The sequence below is a fragment of the Dicentrarchus labrax genome, unplaced genomic scaffold, assembly GCF_905237075.1.
Source record: "Dicentrarchus labrax unplaced genomic scaffold, dlabrax2021, whole genome shotgun sequence".
Classification (NCBI taxonomy): domain Eukaryota; kingdom Metazoa; phylum Chordata; class Actinopteri; family Moronidae; genus Dicentrarchus; species Dicentrarchus labrax.
In genome coordinates, this window is record NW_026136722.1 from 23,427,634 (window position 1) to 23,449,032 (window position 21,399).

Here is a 21,399-nt window from a genome sequence, read left to right on the forward strand (position 1 = left end):
GACACAACTCCGGAAGTAAGCAGGAGGGAAACCTCTCGCTCATCCTCGGTCAATGTATCTCTGCAAATCCATTTCCACAGCGCCCAGTCTCTACAGTCTCTACAGTCTCAGGGTTTATAGTGGGACGGAAGCCAGCACGTTGCATCTGACGTGGAGTGGGACTTCAGCCGCCTTCCTGCCAGCCTTTTCTCTTTAGTCTCTAACTTCCTGCCTCAAAGTCAAGATTCTCACCCGGAACGGACAGACATTGCGGCTTGAGGGATCTGCGTCCTCTCTGACTTGTAACTATTATGGCTGGTAGCACCATCAAGGCAGTGCACGACATTTTTCAAAGCATGGAGTACGGACCATCAGCAGCTCTCAACTATGCCACTGCACAGGTAAACTTATCAACCTAATTCCCGCACAGAGGAAGAGATTGAACGGCTGTGATTGGCTTAAAGCTCTATATAATGCTGGCACATAGTAGAGTGGTGTACTGCTCACTGGAGTGTGTTCCTGTTAGACCATGTGAAGTTCATTAACTGTTTGCTGACTGTAACTCACAAGGCAAACATGTGACTTACACAGTAGAGTAGTTAGTTAGCAAATGTCAAGGGTGAAGCCAGATGTTTGGACACATGTGTCTCCTATATATTTTATAATTTAGTGAGTATCATCCATCCCACAGAGTCAAATCAGAGCATTAATAATTCATGATAGCAGATGTTTAGTTTAAGAGTTAGTGATGTAGATGTGTGTTGGTGCATGTTGTTTAAAGCTGCAGTTGGTAGCTTTTATGAAATATTTGATCATATTTGCTGAAACGTTAACTATATCCTGACAGTAGTAGACAGTCTTTCCACATAAGACTGTGGGAAAAATCTGGTTCCTCTGGCTCCTCCTAGTTCTCCTAATGGCATTTGCAAGAATCCACTGGGCCTGAATGAGAACAACCAAGCCACCAGCCCAAAGTGATGACCAGAGAATGAGACTCAGCAATTAACTCTCTCTCTCTGCTCTGATTGGTTAGTTTCGTTCAGTCCGGTGGATTCTTGCAAATACCATTAGGAGCACTAGTCTCATGTTCTACTGTCAGGATATAATGGGACGAGTGACTAAAAGTTGCCTACTGCTGCTTTAAGGCTCAAAGTGTTCAGATATCCCAGTGCAGTCACTAAATGTGTCATTATAGTGTTCTGGTAGTGGTTCAGTTCGCTCCAAGATTGTTCTATAGTTGACCTTGTCTCTGTAGTCTGTCTTTCTGCTGTATCAAGAATGTCATGAAAGTAAAATGTGGTTGTGAAATATTGCAGAGCGATATCAGAGCAGCTTTAGTTTGGTCTATGAAGATGAGCTCAGTGGCTCAGAAACAAGGTCTGCTCTGCACTTTGGTCATCTGTCTGTAAATAGTTGACGCATCCAGCCTGGCCGACCCACCTTTAATCAGTCACTGTCCAGCAGAGGTGGTGTCTTCCTGACCAATAAAATGTGAGCATAGGCATGGGTCTGTCTCTTTACAGCGTCAGATTGGCCACATTTAGAGGCATTTGGCAAGAAGCTTTTATTGATGTTGATAATGAACTTATTACAAAGTGGAATTCACTTTGAAAGCATGAAGACCAGTTTCATGTTTTTCTGCAGTTGTGAAGAAATATTGCTGTGGTTTCAGACACAAAAAGACAGTTTTTGAAAGGCAGTTGTTACTTTCAAAATGTAGATTGGAGAATACTAGCACAGACCTGCTCCACCGCCATACTCCTTTCCAAAGCCTCCGCTCTTCTGAGGCCAACCTGTCTCTGCCACTGAGGACCAAGCATCGTTCCTGGGGCGACAGAGCATTCTCCATAGCTGCCCCCTCCCTCTGGAACTCTGTCCCCAAACAAATCTGAGACTGTGCTAATCCATCCACCTTCAAATCACCGATCAAAGCCCACCTCTTTGGAAACTGCTTGTAATGTGTGATTCATTGTTGTGTGTGTGTGTGTGTGTGTGTGTGTATATATATATATATATATATATATATATATAATTATTTTTTGTGTATGTGTTGTTCCTATTACAATTTAAAACCTATGTATTTTAATCTATGTGAAGTGTCTTTGAGTTCCTTGGAAAGCACTCTATAAATGTATTATTATTATTATTATTATTATTATTATTATTATTATTATTATGTTTGCATGTGATTGCAGTTTGGTCATCAGAGTACATTTCAAACAACCCTAGAAAGTAATATATGAAAAATCGGAAATATATGCTAATTTAATTGCAACAATTTAAACAATCGCATACATGAATATTTGCTGGGAAAAGCTCCATTATTTAGATATCTGAACTCAAAATCATTAGTGTGGCACATTAACTTCTATTCTATTCTTCTCCATCAGGCCTGGCTGGATCACCATTCCCGTTCTCTGGGTCTGTTCATCGATGGCAAGTTTGTCCGTCCAGCAGACAGACAGAGTCGCTCCCTGTCTGATTCTAAAGGTAAGAGCAGCATGATTTTACTTCTCTTTCAGTTTAACTAGTCAAAGTATTCAAAGTAAACTGACCACACGCATGTTGTTTCACTCCTCTGGTCTCCAGGTGGAACCGTGTGCAGCACAGTGTGCGCTGTGGAGGACGATGTTTCCCAGTGCGCCTCCTCTGCTGCTAATGGCTTCAAGGCCTGGAGCGGACTGACCTGCAGCCAGAGGGCCAAAGTGCTGCTCAGGTACCACAAACTCTCCTGTACGATACACATTTCATGCATACTGTCAACCGCTGTCCTAACGTGTCCCCCACTAACAGCTTGGTGAGCGTCCTCGGGCAGCACGGACAGTGTGTGTCGGAGCTGTGTGAGCTGTGCGGGGCCTCCTGCTCGCCCTCCACCCTTGTCAGACTGCTGCAGTACTACGGCAGCTGGGCTCAGCTCAGAGACACTCTCATCACCAACTGGACACCGCTGGGTGAGGTTAACAGGGCTGTGTTTACGAGGAAGCGTTAAGTTCAGTCTTCATTTGTAATAGAGTTTGATTTTGTTTTTCCTTTTTTTCAGGTGTGGTGGCAGTAGTTGTCTCTGATGACTGCTCTCTCTATTCCATTATGCTCAAAGTCCTGCCAGCACTGGCAATGGGTAACACACACACACACACACACACACACACACACAACACACACACAGACTTGATTTCTGTGCGATATTATTGTGTTTATACAGTGACTTTGCTGTTGTCAACTTCACTGTTGGTGCTCTTGAAAGAATATTGTAAAAATAAATCCTAATCCTCCTAATGTCTGAATATAATGGGAAAAACTACAACCTGTGTTGGTTTTTTTATATAAATATTGTTATTATAAAAATCAAAAATTGTGTGATTATGTTATTTTTTAATCAAATAACATATAACATTCCACAGCACCTTAGCCCTCCAGAAGCCTCATACAGGCTTAGGTTTATGTTGGAAATAATGATATTTAGCATGTCATGTTGCATTGGGATGTGAGTTGCATTCGGATCAGTGTATGGGCTACTATTTATTATATAGGCCCATATGTATCTGTGATACAGATCAGATTTTTTGGTTGGGTTTTATGAGCCTGTACTTTAGTAAGTTTATGAAAATCTATGGTCTTTATACCCATCCTAAATTTCACTTTTTTATGTGTAAACTGGGAGGAGGGGAGCACTATATTTTGTCCTACCATTGCTCCAAAAGCAGAAGATATTCCACTTGCAAAAAAGGGACAGCAGCAAATGTTCATATTTGAGTGGCTGAAACCATTAAATGATTGGCTAAACTGATGATCAAAATAGTGATTACCGGTTAATTGTTGCAGCTTGCTTGTTATGTTGGTTCTAAGAGGTGTTATAACTGAATCCTGCCTTCTTCCAGGTAACTCTGTCATCATTGTCCCCGGTCGGAGCAGCACCCCTGCAGTGCTCCTCCTGGCGCAGCTTTTCATGGGAGCGGGACTTCCTGCTGGGGCTCTTAATGTTCTAACAGGAAGTGACATGTCGCTGGGTGCCAAAGTGGCCGAGAGCCCCAGCATCAGCTATGTCGCCTACAGTGGCAACAAGCAGGTGCGTGCGTGAGATTGGTGTAACATTCCTAACAAGAAAGTCGAAAACTTACTTGTACGTTTGTTATTAAGCTAAGTCATTAAAACATCTTCTCTTTCAGGACGGGGTGATGCTGTGTAAGGCCACAGCAGGGATGGGCGTTCCCGTCTCTGTCTCCCCCTGCATCGGTGCCACATGCCCCTTCATCATCTTTGAGTCAGCTGACATCGACAGCGCGGTGGATGGAGTAATAGAGGCTGCCTTCAAGAAGAAAAGAGAGGTGATTTACTCAAATAAGTATCTCCTATAGAAGGATGGAGTGTTTCTCATGCCATCCCGTCAGACCACCACGTCTCTCTAACAGTCTCTCTTCCTCTCTCCCCCCCCTCAGGTCCACTGGGTGTTATGCGTGCAGGAGAGTGTGCTGGAGAGTGTTGTGGCCCGTCTCAGGCTGCGTATGGTGGGGATGAAGTGTGTGGCCCTGTGCTGTGATGGAGACAGGGCCTTGGTGGATGCTGCAGTACAGGAAGCTCAGCAGCAGGGGGCCACGGTTAGTCAGAGCAACAAAGAAAAGCTATACTAAGCTGCAGTGAGGTTTAAAATGAGGGACTGAGAGTAGAGGAGGCTCACATTATTGCTATCAGTGATGGAAACTAACCACATTTGGACAACAGATGGAATTAAACTTTTGTACTCTTACGTGTGTCTCTAAACTTCATCAGGGGCAACAATGGACTGTGTAACTTGGCTAAACACACTGGATACCACCCTTTTCAGCTAGATACGTGTTTAAACTGTTGTAACAGTAGCTAAAGCATTTTACAGCTGAAAAAGTTTGAAATGTGGTGAGAAAAATGGAAAATGTCGGGGGAAATAGATGAATATGAATACATGCGTAGGAAAATGAAGGAGTTGAAAAATAATAATGAGCTGTAATTTTTCTCTTTCTGGGTCCCAGTTGGTTCAGTCTTGCGCTGCCCCCCCTTCAGGTGCCCAGTACCCTCCCACGGTGCTCTGCGGGGCGGCCCCCTCCTCTCCATTTGTGATCAGCCCCTCTCCTGGACCACTGCTGCCTCTCATGACCTTCAGAAGCAACACAGAAGCAGTGACCCTGGGTAAGGCCGCCTCTGTGGATGTAGATGCATGACTGAAGATAGTTGTAGTCATCTGATTTTAGACAATTAAGTTACCTTTGATGAATATGAATCTTACAAAACTGGAAGTTCAGTATTTAAAAAAACTTTTAGTGAGACTTAAAGTTACTATGTGTAGCATTTTACCATCATTAACACAGTAAGTTTGTAGTGGCCTCTACAGTGTATTTACATTGGTTTTTTCTAGTTAACAAAGGTTTCTTTGTTCAATACAACAGATTTCAGAGGAGTAATACAATTTGTATTTTAATATAGAATTTCTACTTGAACCCCAGTAACAGTCTCTCTTCTACACAGGAAACCACAGTCCTCATGGCCAGGCAGCCTCCATCTGGACTGAAGACCTCACCCTGGCTCTGGAGACAGCTAAGAGGTCCTAATATTTACAATTTTAGGCACCTTAAAGCCATTTTCATGTTCTTATGTACACCTGTGCGTTTGACAAGTCATACACAAGCATTTTGACTGAAAGTCTACCTCCGAAACATCCCAAATGAATGTTTTATTGCAAGTTAGACAGTGTGTGGGAATTTGCAAGTCACAATGTCTGTTGTGGGGCGCCCGGAGAGCTCACGTGGTAGAGCTGCAGCAGCCATCTATAGAGTCCTTGCTGCAGCGGCCATAGGTTCGAATCTGACCTGTGGCCTTTTGCTACGTATCATCCCCTCTCTCTCTCTCTCTCTCTCTCTCTCTCTCTCTCTCTCTCTCTCTCTCTCTCTCTCTCTCTCTTCTCTCTCTCTCCCCCCTTTCCTGTCTATCTTCAGCTGCCCTATCTGATAAAGGGAAAAAGTCCAAAAAACAAATTAAGAAAAATAAATGTCTGTTGTGAAAAGGCTCTGTTACTCCCTACTGATATGTTTTTTCTCCTTCCTCTGTCCTCAGTCTGTCTGTTGGCTCACTGTGGGTGAATTCCCACTCTGTGTCTGACCCCTGTCTGCCAGTCTCCGGTCACAAAGACAGCGGCACCTGCACTGACGGAGGACAGGAGGTGTGTTTCAGTAGTTTATCACACAGTTGCATTTTAACAGAAGACACTACAGCGGCCCAAAAGTCACTAAACTGACATGTCTTAGCATTGTAATAATTTTTTGTACCAGAGATATACACTTCAAGATGAAGATAGAAGCATGGTGTTCATAAACTTTGTAAAGAAGCATTAGCTAGTTAAGTGTTAGCTTATCGGCTAAAATGCTTTAGCGGTTAAAAGAGTTTATACAGTGATGCTACATTTTTAGGCAGTACAGTATATAGGTGATATATACAGGTGTAATAAATACACTGGCTGGGGTAATGTTATGACAAAAATTAGCTTTGGCTAGGTAGCTAGTTAAAACGTCTGGTTTTAGCTGCAGTAATGTTCAGTTAAGCTAGCTAGCCAAACAGTTCTCTCAAGAACAAGAAAACCTATTATTTCAAAATGGTAGAATTTATAGATTAATCCAAGATGGTTACCCTTGTTGCTAGCCTTATATTAATTTAAATGATAAATTAGCAATTTTTCTATGTTGTGTATTTGGAGCAGTTTGTTATCAAATGAAACCAGATACCAACAAAATACCCCCCCCCCCCCCAAGTCTCCCAATATGACTCATATCATATAAAAAAATAAAATAAAAATGACATAAACTTGGCATTACATACACAAAGCTCTGAACCAGTTATTGCTCTGGACGTGGATGGACACGCCCATCTTATTATCAAATAAGTATTAGGAAGATTGGAAATGTGATGAGGAAAAATGGCCTTCTTGGCATTTGTCTTATAAGTTTTATGTTTTTTATCTATTGTTTGGTAGGAAAAAAAGCTTTTTGTAATTAACTGATTGGAGGTTGAAGGAAGAGATATATAAAATACATATACAAAATATTCTTTTCAATATAATGACCACTGCAGGGATCATTTCCTAACCACTATGCAGATGAGTTTTGTACTGTGTGTTGACCTCCTCTCTGCTCTCTGCCAGGGTCTGTACCAGTTTCTGCGCCAGTCCTGTTCTTCCTCTCCTCCTCTACCTCGCTCCTCCCCTGTCTCTATGGACTACTCAATGTTTGGAACAGCAGCATCCCCAGCCATCATTCCTGATGTTTCTGACCCTGCCAGGTGGGGATTTTAATGCTCTTAATCTTTACTTTAAGTCATGTTTATAAACGTATCACAAGGCATCATAGCTGCATAAGTGCATTATTAATATATTGTAAGAATACAGCAATGCATGCAGGGTTTAAGGAAATTATCTTCTCTTCTTTTGTCAGTTCTGCACATTTTGTACATATCTGTCCACATGTATCTCTCCCTTCATCCTTTATCTCCCCTCAGGGCTCCTAAGGCCTACCTGCAGTTTGTCAGTGGGAAGGCATGTAAATCAGTGTCTGGCTGCAGTGTTGCTGTGCAGTCTCCAGGGGGCGGCAGTGTGTTAGCCTACTGTCCAGAAGGAGGCCGGAAAGATGTCCGTAATGCCGTGGAGGCTGCAGTCAAAGTCCAGCCTGGGTGAGAGCTTTGCCAAACAAACATACCCAAATTACACACAAACTATTGCGAATTGGGTCAAAGTCCAGATAAAGAAACAAATGGGTATATTCTGTGTTTTCAAAGTCACAAACCCGAAGCCACAGTGGAAACTGGATTGATATATGTACAAGGGACGCCAAATAAAAACTGAGTTTAAATAAAACTTTTCTTTTTATTTGGATATACCAAGGCAATATACAAATAATATTGGAGTTGTGATGAATTGACTGTGTGTGGCTTGTTTTAAATAGTTAAATAGTTGCAACAAAGAATTGTTTGAATTTGCATTTGCGTTTATAGTAAGAGTTTGGTTAAGGTACCTTTTAAAGTGGGTAAAAAGTGCTTGAATTTTGTTTTGAAATTGAATTTTACTTTTAAAAAAATGTTTGAAATCTGTATATCCCAGTTTAATCCTACTAATAAGACACATCTTTGCTGCTTTTCCAGCAATCACCTCCCCATTACTACTTCTTGTTGGGCCTGATATAAATACCTTCTTTTAAGATATTTATCCCATAATCTTTGCAATTGTGCCTTACGTATTGGGTTACTTATTATGTCAACTTAACTTGATTTGTTATTAATCCATTGTCATTGACATTTTTGCCCAATGCAGCATACAAATGAGATAAAATCCAAGCCACAGTAGATCAGGGGAAGATGTGCTGCAGCACTCTCATTCATGTTCCACCTGACACAGGCGTCACAAGGCTGCAGGTGGATGAAGTTAACAGTAAAGGCCTATATTAAAATGCATTTATTGTGAAGCAAGCCACTTAATGCCTCATTTGATCACCACACTAGCTACAGCATAACATAAAACTGGATTTAATGTGGATCACTCACACCAACCCAGTCTACTAATTAATTCATTCATCTCAAGGTCACTATCAGCGCCGATACTCGGATCCCTAATCATAATCACTCATTTGGCCACTGACTATTGTTAGATGCTTCGTTTTAGAGAAAATTACAAGTGTTAACATAACAAGGGCCTCACTGAAAACAGCTCAAAAAGCATGTATTTTTAAAATCCTTATCTTCTTTGTTGCACAGTTTCATTTAATCCTTTAATTATTCAATTTGGCCCAGGCTAAAACACTCCTAAAATTTAACACCAACCAATCTAAACAGGGCTTTAAAACATTTTGAGGTGAAGTTTGGCCTTTATAAAAGATATTTATTCTGGCTTTCAGGCACTCACAAGGACACCTGTACACAATCCAGATAGGCAGCAAGTTGTGCGTTTTATTACCAGTCAAAGTCCAACCTGACACAGATTTGCTGAGTTATATTATGATCAAAGTTTGATTACACTGAAATCCAATAAACACACAGCTCTTCTTGTCAATAAATACAAACCATTAAAAGAACAGTACATGCTTTTTTCCTGCAAGACATTCATACCTTTTTACATGTCGTAACCAAAATAATTTAGTGGTAATAATAGCGGGTGTCATTCTGCATATGTAACCAAAACGATGAAATGTAACCTGACAAAGAAACACACAGAAGATCACTGGCTGGCACCAAGGTTTTTTCATAATTATTTCTCTTAACATCCTTCCCCTCCTCAGCTGGATGAAAAAGAGTCCTTCTGCACGTGCTCAGTCACTCTACTCTCTGGCCAAGGGTTTGGAGGCGAAGAGGCGGGACATAGTTGTGTCAATCAACGTTCAGACTGGTCTCTCAATGGACGAGGCAGAGAAGGAGGTGGAGCTCAGCATTGCCAGGCTCAGTGACTGGGCAGCTTACTGTGACAAAGTCCAAGGAGGAGCTCTGGTGGGACTTTTTTTTATATTATACAAAGTGTTTTAAAAAAAACACTCCCAATAATGAACAAATGAGATGATCTCCAAACCCTCTCCCTCTCCTTCAGCCTGTGCCACAGTCTGGCTCTGCCCTCTCCCTCCCTGAAGCCCTGGGAGTCGTGGGGGTCGTTCTGCCTGACAAGGATCCCCTACTCTCTACAGTAACACTTCTCGGGGCCGCTATCGCCACTGGAAATGCAGTCATCATGATCCCCAGTCAGAAGAATCCACTGCCAGTCTTGACATTCATTCAAGTAAGTGTTAAGGTGTTAACTGTGCGGTGCAGCGAGTTGGTCAAGATGGGAGACTCTATCTGCACTTTTCAAGTACGCTGTACGCTTGGCTGAGGTGGAAAAGTGACTGAGTGAGTTTGCTGCGATCATCAGGTTTAACTAACAAGTGCAGCTGAGTGTCACCTGCATAGAAGTAGAGAAATATATCAAAGTGATGATTTAAAAGGCCTAATGTTGACATATATAAATGAAAAATAGAATTGGGACCCAGAACAGACTCTAGAGGTACGCCACTAACCTGCATATACCTGTCTATGTCTGTAAACACTGATTTAACTTTATAACCCCTTTTCCTCCTCCTCTTCCTCAGGTGCTCCAGTCTTCAGACCTGCCAGCAGGTTTGGTAAATATCGTGACAGGACTTAGAGACCAGCTGACAGTGGCTCTGGCAAATCACAGCGTCATCAAGGCCATCTGGTACTGGGGAAGTGCTGAGGTGAGGACCAGTGTTCAAGTTTTGTCTGGAAGATTTTTTTTTTGTCCTAAAAGAAGGATTTGGTGTCCTCACTCAGACAGCACTCTTAATCACTCAGACATACCCCATATTACCCCTGCTCTCTGATTTTCTTTCCGTAGGGCTGTCAGTACCTCCAGTACACGTGCACCAGCCCTCTGAAAATCCTGTGCCTGTTCTGCCAAAAGGACGAGGAGAGAAGGGACTGGACCCGTTCCTCGCTCCTGGAAGAGATGTGGAGAAATGCCGTCCAGTGGAAGAGTGTCTGGATTCCTACTGCATAAGAAGACAGACAGAGAGAGGGAAAATGAAAGACAACTGTGACCTGTAGGATGTAAATTGAAAAGGAAGGATCAAAAATTAACTGTAACCATGAAAATCCTAATATGTCAATGAACATAGGAGTAAACGGATAACAAATGCCTGCAGTAATTAACATTCACTAAGCCTAATGCTCCTCAATTACTGTTGCTATGCCTGTCAAGCTTTCTGTTCTTGAACGACATGCATGCAGGATCCTTGATTTCAGACAGAGGTTTACGAAAACAGGCTTCTCATTTCCAGCTTGTGTCGATTTTGCCGGCTAAATTGAGAACTGTCACTGGCAGAAGCCTGTGAATTGATGATTTGTTCCAACATGTTATGGCCAATTATTTTTGGATCAGAAATGAAACATCTGTATAATCTGAAGCATCAGGAAATGTGGCATCAAGCAGCCAACGCAGATAAACCTGACATCAGTAAATTAAAGAAAAAGAAGTTAGCACAAATCTTAACATCACAACAAATGTTAGTATCAAAATATGCAGTACAGTCAAACATTCATTAGCTTTTCAGTTGGTTTCTTCAGCACCAAGGTCACATGAAATACTTAGAATATACTTAAATATGCAATGAACAGGATACCAGAAAATGTATTTTGTTTACTGCTGAAAGGAGGTCCTGGGAGTCCCATGTTACTGACTGAAACCTCTATATCATTTATGGCTATCAGAATGTCGAGCTATTTAACACTTACATTAACAAAAAAAATATAATTATATCATATAAATATCATGCAATTCTATCCTATTATCTTTTATTTAAAATATAGCTAAACAAAATGTAAACGAATGTAAATATTCGCTCCAAATAAAACACATCTGATTAGTATGCTGTCAAACAAAAGTAAATGCCTTCATTAGTTTAAACATAATGTCACAGGTCAGACAATAGGGATTTATTTAGCAGGTTATGCGTGAGTGGGCAGAACGGGAAAACAAGATTAAATGTCTTAACATATTACATTTTGAGGTGATGGCAGGAGGAAACAAGGCAACCAAAAGCAAGAACCATGTCGACCTGATATTTGCTGTTGCATTTCTGCAATTATAAACACAGGACCTGCTCACTTTCTACCTCTATCTTCTGCTATTATGCTTCTTCTTCCTATTAGTCATCACACCTCTGCTTGGTTTGTTACAAGTAATTTGATTTTAAGGTCAGCATTTAATTTTCCAGGAAGACTTTAGAAAGAGCCCTGGATCAGATAGTTTTCATTAGACAACAGGTATTTGTGGTGTGTCATAAAGTATCAGAGACATGGTAGAATCTGTCATTGTTTTTTTTGTAGTAACAGTGGTGTTTTTTACTATAAATGCATCCCTTTTTCTCCAGTTCTCCAACTTGAAACCTCATCTGCCTTAGAGGTCTGTCAATGACAGAGAAAAATCAATCAATCTTGTGTCATCTCAACTGAAACGCTAAGGTACTGTACTGTACTGTCTTTATTACTGTACAATGGTACTGTAGCTTTTAGCCATAGGGGTACACTGGGCGCAAACATTCCCAGGAAAATCTAGTTTGTAGACACCATCAAATTTGTTTTTCCAGAGAATGACAGTGTGGGTCTCACTGTCTAAAAGCCATAATAAAAATATCATTTAATTAATTTACATGCTATCTTGTCGTTGTTGAATTTTAATAATTTTGGTGATCCTTGACGATTCATCTACTGTAGTCGTACTTTAGTGGCAGCTACAGGTGTAAGCTGAAAGGAGAAACAACAGTGGCTGCGAAATGTGAAAAAAATGCTAACTAATCTAGAGCCAGTGTTTGTCCATTTTGGGCTACTGTAGAAACATGGTGGTTCAACATGGCAGACTCCATAGAAGGCGACCTGCAGCGTCTGTAGATAAAAACAGCTCATTCTAATGTAACAAAAACACAATGATTTCTATATTCAGGTGATTATACACTAATGAAAACATACCTATGAATATTATATTCCATTCCTGACAATAGAACCTCCTGAATGTAACACACTGGACCTTTAAGACCAAACACCCATAAAACTGATGACATTTTCATCAACCTCAGCTGTACTTGGTGTTTGGTAATAAATCTGATAAATTTAGTATGCTACAGTAAGATGATGAATGAACATGGTAAATATTAGGCTATACCCGCTTAACATCAGCATTTTAGCATTGTCACTGTGAGCAAGTTAACATGCTGAAATTAGCATCTGTTTATGGTAAATGCTAAATGGACCTGTACTTGTATAGCGCCTTTCTAGTCTTCCGACCACTCAAAGCGCTTTTACACTACGTGAGACATTCACCCTTTCACACACATTCACACAGTCCATCGAACAGAAACACATTCATACACATTCACAGCATCGGGAGCAATTTGGGGTTCAGTATCTTGCTCAAGGATACTTCGACATGTGACAGGAGGAGCCAGGGATCAAACCACCAACCTTCCGATTACGGGACGACCCGCTCTGCCTCTGAGCCACAGCTGCCCTTTATGGATCCCCGTATGCAGAAATATTCAAAAACACTAGGTGAAAATAATACATTCTTACCACATGTAGAGTAGCCTACTGCAGAGTTTTGGTCAAAAACTCCTAACACCCATTTTCATTCAGATATGTTGAGGTCAGAGGTCAAGAGATGCCTTTGAAAATATTCTTGGATGGAATTTTTCCGACATGCTTGCATGAAATGGTTGGTAGCAAAGGAGGCTACAGTCTCTGAAAGACTGGGTGGCACTTGGAGTGGCTAATCAGATTTCTTTTCAACAGCAGATATTTTGACTTATTGCTAGAACAGAGTAGTACCAACAAGTAAAAATGTTTGCTACGAAAAAAGTGAGTGATTCATATGGGAACAATGAGGAAACAAAGAGGGCTGTCATGCTAGCAAGGCCATCAAGATGCAGGCTACTAAGATCAACTCAAAGAAAAACGAAGCGGTAAAGGTGGGGTCAGTCGTTCTGGAGAAAGACGGTTAACTGTTGAGTCTCAGGTTGTCAAATACTGATGCTATGGCTTATGGTAAATGGGCAAAAAGACTATGGTAGTTTCCTTAAGAAACTCAGGTGGCTGCGGAATGCGTAAAAAAGGCAAACTGCCCTAAGTGGAGCCGGTGTTTGGTTTGTCCATTCTGGGCTACTGTAGAAACATGGTGGCTCAACATGGCGACCACGACAGAAGGAAACCTGCTGTGTCTGTAGATATAAACTGTTCATTGTAAGGTAACAAAAACACAACGATTTTTATTTTCAGGTGACTCTCATGAAAACATGGACTCTCATGAATATTATGGTCCATGTCAATGACCATAGATCAAAGTACACCTTAAGTACAAGTTGGACAGACTACTAAAGAAAAAGAAATGCTCATCAAGGGAACATGTCATGTCAATGACCAAAATTTAACTTGTTCCATGTCAGTCTTGCATAGTCTTATATCTTCTCCGTCTAAACCCCCGACAGGTTGAGCAAAGTTTAACTTTCCCAACAGTAACTAATGAGAAATGTTTGAAAAGATACAATGTTCATGTGCTCATGTTATTTCAATATATTTCAACTTGGCTCATTTTGTATCTATCACTAGGTCGTTTTACACACTAAAAAATGGAAAAATGTACATGATGAGCCTGGCCACACTGGTTAAATCATACAGTAAATCTTCTCTAGTAATGGGTTCCTTTTTTTTACTTTCTGGTTCCTTCTTTAGTCTCCCAAACTGGTTCCACCCAGCTTAGCACTGAGGTAAAGTTCTCTCCCAGGTCACAAGACTCCTCCCTCTCCCCGTCACCCTGACCACAACAGAACACAGAAACAGGAAGCATGGCCTTGAATCTGTAGAAAAGCTGAGTCACCACAATGACACAGCACAATCCTCTGTTGAACCTGATCGTACTTGTGCACAAGGCTGACTAATGGTAATACGTGACACAGCACAAAATAACGTGATTACAGACATGCACATTAGACTGTAATGATAAGTGCGTATCTTGCTAAAGCACCAAATTCACTTCTGTTGTTCCCTGGGGTATGGTTAATCTAGTAGATGCACAAAAGGCAATAAAAAGCTTTTTATTAGAGGAACCCCGTGTAAACCTACACTGCACCATTAACCCAGTGCTTTCCAACCTTTTTTCTTAAGGGACCCCTTTTCTATCATTGGGTAAATTGACAACCCTTACATATTTTATGGATATTTCATATATATACCTTATAAACTGTACAATGAACCCACATAGTGAACACAATAACTCCAGAAAGTTGGTGTAAACTTAGTGATTTAAATGAATTTTGAGCAGATTATGTGAATATCTTTAGTAACGTTTTATATATCTCTCTGTCCATTTATTATGTGTTTTATTTTTAACAATCATACAGACTTAATAGGCTTCTTTTTTGACCAATTCAGTGTTTTCTTCTCCCTGATACTTGGCCATTGGTTCTAATACAGCTTGTGTTCAGGTCATCAAGGTTTAGATATTGAATAATACACTGTAATGCGTTATTTTAACTCAGAAGTTGAAACGGATTACATAAACAAATGTAAGTAACTCAAACTCAGTTTTGTAAGTATAAAACATTCCAGATTAAGTACTTTTTACTCCAGTACATTAACCATCCTGTTTTTAGCCTGAATCCTCATTTGTCTATGTGGTGTTCATTAATTCATAGGCAACCTTCAGGTATGAGATGGTCATGGTTGTGAATTTGGCCTACAATGATAACGTCTTTTGCTAACATCAACAGTATTCCATGCAGGCTGAAATATTTTATCTAAGAGTGGCCTACATTCAGAGAAAATTGTCTACCAAGAAAAACAGTCATCTGTCTCTAAAGCCGACGACCACAAGTGTTTCTAAAACAAAGCTTTCCTTTAAAACACAATGACGAGTAAGATGGGATGGTGGCCCATGGCAAATAAAGACAACAAAGCCCTCAAATTAAGTGATTTATCTACAAAAACATACTTAAAATTGCACAAAGAGATGGCTGGGAACACTGGGCCCACCTTACCAATTACATTAACCTGCAAGAGAACAAAAACACCACCAAACAGGCCAGAGGGCTTCCACAAAAGTGGTTAAGGTGATCCTGGAAATACATAAAATAATTTAACCAAAAAGCAGGTACCAAATGAAAGAGTGGCTATACCAGCCACACTGCATTTTCATTAAGAGGGTTAGGGTTAGGAGGAGCCTGTCTGGCTCATTCCTGTCGTGACACTTCCTTATAAAAGTCAGGAATGTGTTACGTAATTAGCCAGACATCAGAAAAACAACTATACAGAGACAGCCTGAATGTAGCAGTGATGTTAGCCAGCTTGTAGCTCTTGATGCTAAATATTAAATATGAGCATATCACTTTTGAAATGCATTTGTTAATGTTTGTAATATATCTGCAATGGCATAATATCCACACAAGAGTCCTCATTGACCATCACCAAACATTCTTACTATTGTTTTCGCTGATACATAACTACTACAATTTTATACCAATGGAGAAAAATCCCACAATACAAGTTACCTTCAAAAGAAACTAACAGTTCAGGTAATAATTAATTTAATTGTTGGAAAATTAGGTATCAAGAAGTGGTAGGATGCAGAGAATAATGTTATGTAAAAAGAAGCAGTGTCTTTGTGTTAAGCAGGTGGTGAACAAAGCACTTGTCCAAACTGAGAGGCCCTTAAAGTACAACTGGGCTGGGCACTTGAAACAAAGCACAGCTATACAAGTGGAAGAGTACTGGCTTATAGTGCTGTGTCAGTTTATTATAGTCTGATAAGGCCAAATCTCAATGTATGGTTTTTGAACTTGAGCTAGATATGCCACAGAGGGTGATTATTTTAAAGTCAGTTCCAGAACCATCATTTTCAGGTTAACAAAATGTCGAAGTCTCACATTAACCAAATATAAGTTGATGTTTTGCTGTCTTTATTGTGAGTACATACACATTTAAAGGGCCAGTGTGTAAGATTCAGTGGCATAGCAGTGAAGTCGCAGATTGCAACTAACTGAACACCCCTCGTGTCTGTATTTGACGACCACTTGGGTACATTTAACAGCCATGTGGTGGTGCAAAAAACCAGAAAGGCCTAGCTACAGCCATTGTTGGTTGGTTCGTTCTGGGCTACCGTAGAAAACATGGCGGTTCAACATGGCAGACTCCACTGATGGCAACCCACAGGTCAGTTAAATGTTGTTTTTTGAAAGGCTCACACATCTTTCCCTACGTGTATTTAAGTATATTCAGCAGTTTCTTGGTCGCCATGTCATTTCAGCAATTATGTGACTTTTCAGGCTGTTCACACTCCCTGTCTTGCAACAGTGCTGTGGTATTGAGTAATGCAATAAAAACCAGCTTGGTTGAAAACACGTTATCAGCAGTTTTTGGATGTCGTGGTGTATTTACAGTATGAGGTAAAACAAGTTCAGTTTATAGTAGCTATATAGGCCCAATGTTAACTACAATATAACTAACCAAGTCCTATTGGTTGCTTAAGTGTATGCAAAGTAGAAGTCAACAATCCAGTGCTCGGTCAGCTTATAGAAAACAAGGCAAGACCAGAGCGCGGTAGAATCTCTAGTTCTTTGACATTTGTAGTGTTTTGAGAGAAGAAACACTCCTATTTTAACCTGAATTTTGTATTGTAGTTAATATAGAGGACAAATTATAATACATTGGTAAAAATATAAAACATTTTATTAAAATGAGCATATTAACCAATTATTGGTGGTGTACCCCAGCAGAAACTGTTGCCTGACTGGGTATGTACTGTATTTGTCTTTCATTCATTTCAAATGTATTTAAAGGTGAAACAATTAGAATGTTATCGTCTTGAAATGCTATGCTAACTTCCTGTCAGAACATTAGATAGCTCGCATACACTCTCTAGCATTATATGTTATTATATTATTATGTTATTTTAAATTCTGATTTTATTTGGGGGGTCCCCAGCTGATTGGGTCCCCCTAAATGCTGATCCCATGGCTCCGGCCCTGATGGAGGGAAGTATATGTTGTTGTTTTTTTAATGCTGTTTTTATATGTGAAAATGAAAACGTCACAACCTGCTTTTACACATATAAATGCCACTCTTAAAACGATTCTGTATTGTATTCTGTTATATATAATATAAAATAACGCAGTGTAATGTTTACTGAAAAAGCAAAAATGCTTCGTCATTACACGTGACTGTCTGAGAGCAGGTCACAATGAATGCAGGGAATATTAAACCGGATTCCCATGAACAAGAAGGAAAAAAACTGCCATTTCATCTCTTACCTCATAGCGTAACCATTGTCATGTGCTACCCGAGCTCAGTGATTGGCGGAGAGTGATGTTGCGTCTGTCACGAGGTCTGCGGAGGGATATAAATACACGGAGCGACGCAACTGCCATTTCACACCAGGGAAGAAAGTCTTGAGGAGTTCTTGCTTCAACAGTGTTTGAACGGAACTTCTTCCTTCGTCCCTCTTTTCTTTCTACACGTCTACATTCCGGACCACCAACAACCTTTTCTACTTGAACACTACTGAAAAAAGTCGCAGTAAAGCTCTATTTTTGTACTGTTTTGTAAAGAAAAAGCTCAAGAAACGCCAGCCAAAATGGAGTCTCAAGTGCGTCAGAACTACCACCGCGACTGCGAGGCCGCCATCAACCGGATGGTCAACATGGAGATGTTTGCTTCTTACAACTACACTTCCATGGTAAGAAACACTGTTGTTGTATATACATGTTTATATGACTTATTTAGAACAGTAATTGGGCATTTCAATATTAGCTTGCTGTTTGTGCATTTCTCAGTTGTTTATCTCTGACTGGCAGACTGCCTGATAAAGAGTATTTAGCCTCCACCCATCTCGCTGAAAAACTGCTGTGTCATGCTTATGCTGCTTGTTATGTATTTTTCTAACCTTCATTGTCCTATAACTAAACCGGCTAGAAGTCATGACTCATGTGCCTGACCACCGCCTGGCTGCAGAACCACTGTTTGTCACAATGTTTTTGGCCATATAATGATGGGTGACGTCTCCTAATCACTGTTTTTGTCCTCCTGTCCCTCACAGGCCTTCTACTTCTCACGTGACGATGTGGCTCTTCCAGGCTTCTCCCATTTCTTCAAGGAGAACAGCGACGAGGAGAGGGAGCACGCTCAGAAGCTGCTGTCCTTCCAGAACAACAGAGGAGGACGCATCTTCCTCCAGGATATCAAGGTCAGTACAGAACGGAGAACCTGCCCCGTTCTTGCGCGTCTCACCGCACCTTGTGTCCAGGACAGACAAACTGGGATTGATCTGCTGTGTTGTGACACTCCAATTTGCCACTATCCAGTTTTAGTAGCAGTCTACTTTACAATTTATACATCATCCTTTGATACGTCAGGCCTGAATTTAATTATTTCCTCAGTAAACATTATCAGATGCCAGAGCTAAGCCTCTGAGCTTGTTATGAGACAGAGGCTGATGGGTCGCAGTGGTACTGGTGACTCCGATCGCTGTGTAAACAAGGTTTAATGAGTGTTCAGTCTGCTATAATTGACTGTTTCTCTTCCTCAGAAACCGGAGCGTGATGAGTGGGGGAGTGGGCTGGAGGCCATGCAGTGCGCCCTGCAGCTGGAGAAGAACGTCAACCAGGCTTTGCTGGACCTGCACAAGCTGGCCTCTGAGCACGGAGACCCACATGTAAGTAATAATATTAATCCAGGGAGAGGTTTGCAGACCATGTCCTGGGCTAAACCTTTTGAAATCTTGTCTTTACCAAACCAACGATTGCTCTCTCGTCCTCAGCTGTGCGACTTCCTGGAGACCCACTACCTGAACGAGCAGGTGGAGGCCATCAAGAAGCTGGGAGACTACATTTCCAACCTCAGCCGCATGGACGCCCACACAAACAAGATGGCGGAGTACCTGTTTGACAAGCACTCCCTGGGGGGAAAGAGCTAAATGCAGAGTCCCAGGATGAAAATCCTAATAACACACAGGCTTTAACATAAACACGGCCTTCTGCTCCAGCTGTTCACTCTCTGAGCGTAACTCTATCTAATCTGCTGACCTATGAAGTTGATGATTTCTCGTCTGTTCTGGTGGTGTTGCTGGTTTTTAATGTCCTATAGAAGGATGGATATTAATCGGGTTGTGGCTTTGCCCTCATTGCCTGTATGCCTCCTCCTGTGACATTTTTAACAATTGTGACTGTTTCTGATCTGTTAATCTGAATAAAAATTTTGAGCTGGACTCTGGTGTCTGTCTGCATTTGTCACATGACCTGTTCATACTGACCTAAAAGTTGTAGGTAACGTTAACACGATAGATCATGGACCCAGGTAGCTAGTTTTTAAAAGGGACGTCTTGTCTTTGTACATTTGGAAATAGAAAATTGTTCTTATAGCTCAGATCAGCCAAATCGTAAGGTATTCAACTTGTATAACTTTGTCCCTGTGCCTGTTAAAATCAACACTTGTTATACCCACAACAAATCCCATTAATCACCAGAACTTGACAGACTGGTTCCAACAGCAGGGTAGGGACCTGTATTTTTCGCTGTCCCAGCCCATCTCCTCTGGATAAGTGATGGTCACCAAGCATACAACAGTGTATAGGTGGTTAGAATATGTCTACCTTTGACAGATTATGGTGTTACAGGCTAACATCCTCTCTCTGTGTATGCTGTTGCTGTTCATTTAAAACAGCTGTGTATGGAAATACTCAGTTATAAATAAAGGTCATGCATTCAAAATTAAGTACAGAAGTATTTGCCCCCAAATAAAAATAATGCAAAGTAGCCAAATTCAGAGTAATATATTATTGCATTATAATTATTGATGCATTAATGTGTTCATCACTTTAATGTTGCAGCTGGTAAAGGTGGTCAATTTCCCCCTCCTCCTGGGTTAACTAAAGTCTTATATTACCTCAACATACAATAATATATCATTGACTTCATTATATTTTATATTATTAAACACAATCTGCACAGTATCTGGTACCTTAAGTTATCAAATAAATGTAGTGCAGTAAAAAGTACAATATTTGCCTTTACTTTCCACCACTGGACAAATGAGACGTGATGTTTAATTTGCTGTGTAAGCCCAGATATGTTGGCTTTACTTTAAGAATCTGAGGAAAACTGGTTGCCTTAAAAAGAAAAGTATTGTGAAAACTTGAGTGAATTTAACTTAAATTCTTCAAGGGCTGGAAGACTCCAAGTCCAAATTATTTGTACTTAAAGTCTGCAGTAAAATCACCTATTCCCTAAAAATGACATAAGAGCAATTAAATGTTTGTTGTTGACATATACATACTAAAGAGTTGATGAAAAGTTTCCATTGCAGGGCGGCCCTACACTGAACTCACTGCTATAGTTCAGCATCACCCATTGAATAAAGTTAAAATGCCGTCCATAAATTGGAGTTTATAAATCAGGCCACTTTGCCTGAGGTCATCCATGATTGCCTAATATCACAAATCGCAAAATCAAATGTTCCTCAGGGGTGTTTACAGCATAGCCTCTATTCATAGACCATTTTATGATGATGCTAATGAGTGGAACAATAATCTAATATAAAGCTCTTTAATGGTCAACATGCTGTACTATGTAATAGTATATCTTAAGTGGTGTGGTGAGTTTTTGAGACATTTTTTTAATATTCAGTTCAATTCAAAAGGGGCTTGATTGGCATGGGAAACAGTGTGGAATAAAAACAACTAAAACGTACATAAAGAGAAGAAGTGTGGTATTGTTTTTAGAAATATATAGTATACATACAGACAAGCCACCAAATGCTTAAAATAAAAAAAATCTATCTAGACTTTAGACTAAAGTTTAAAAAGATATAAATACAAATAAGTGAGAACTATGG

General features: G+C 40.5%; 2 protein-coding genes across 2 annotated transcripts; both read left to right on the top strand.

The window, feature by feature from the left end:
• The first annotated feature begins 94 nt into the window (after positions 1 to 94).
• aldh16a1 (aldehyde dehydrogenase 16 family, member A1) lies at positions 95 to 12,178 on the top strand. Its single transcript, XM_051386856.1, has 17 exons — positions 95 to 380; positions 2,370 to 2,469; positions 2,569 to 2,695; positions 2,773 to 2,930; positions 3,020 to 3,097; positions 3,858 to 4,045; positions 4,146 to 4,304; positions 4,416 to 4,574; positions 4,983 to 5,139; positions 5,476 to 5,551; positions 6,061 to 6,166; positions 7,142 to 7,278; positions 7,495 to 7,665; positions 9,264 to 9,468; positions 9,566 to 9,751; positions 10,101 to 10,226; positions 10,367 to 12,178. Exons 1-17 carry the CDS (start codon positions 291 to 293, stop codon positions 10,526 to 10,528), a joined length of 2,385 nt encoding a protein of 794 aa, XP_051242816.1. The 5' UTR covers positions 95 to 290; the 3' UTR covers positions 10,529 to 12,178.
• Positions 12,179 to 17,922: 5,744 nt separating this feature from the next.
• LOC127355820 (ferritin, liver middle subunit) lies at positions 17,923 to 19,774 on the top strand. Its single transcript, XM_051387057.1, has 4 exons — positions 17,923 to 18,247; positions 18,608 to 18,754; positions 19,097 to 19,222; positions 19,328 to 19,774. Exons 1-4 carry the CDS (start codon positions 18,146 to 18,148, stop codon positions 19,481 to 19,483), a joined length of 531 nt encoding a protein of 176 aa, XP_051243017.1. The 5' UTR covers positions 17,923 to 18,145; the 3' UTR covers positions 19,484 to 19,774.
• Positions 19,775 to 21,399: the final 1,625 nt, after the last annotated feature.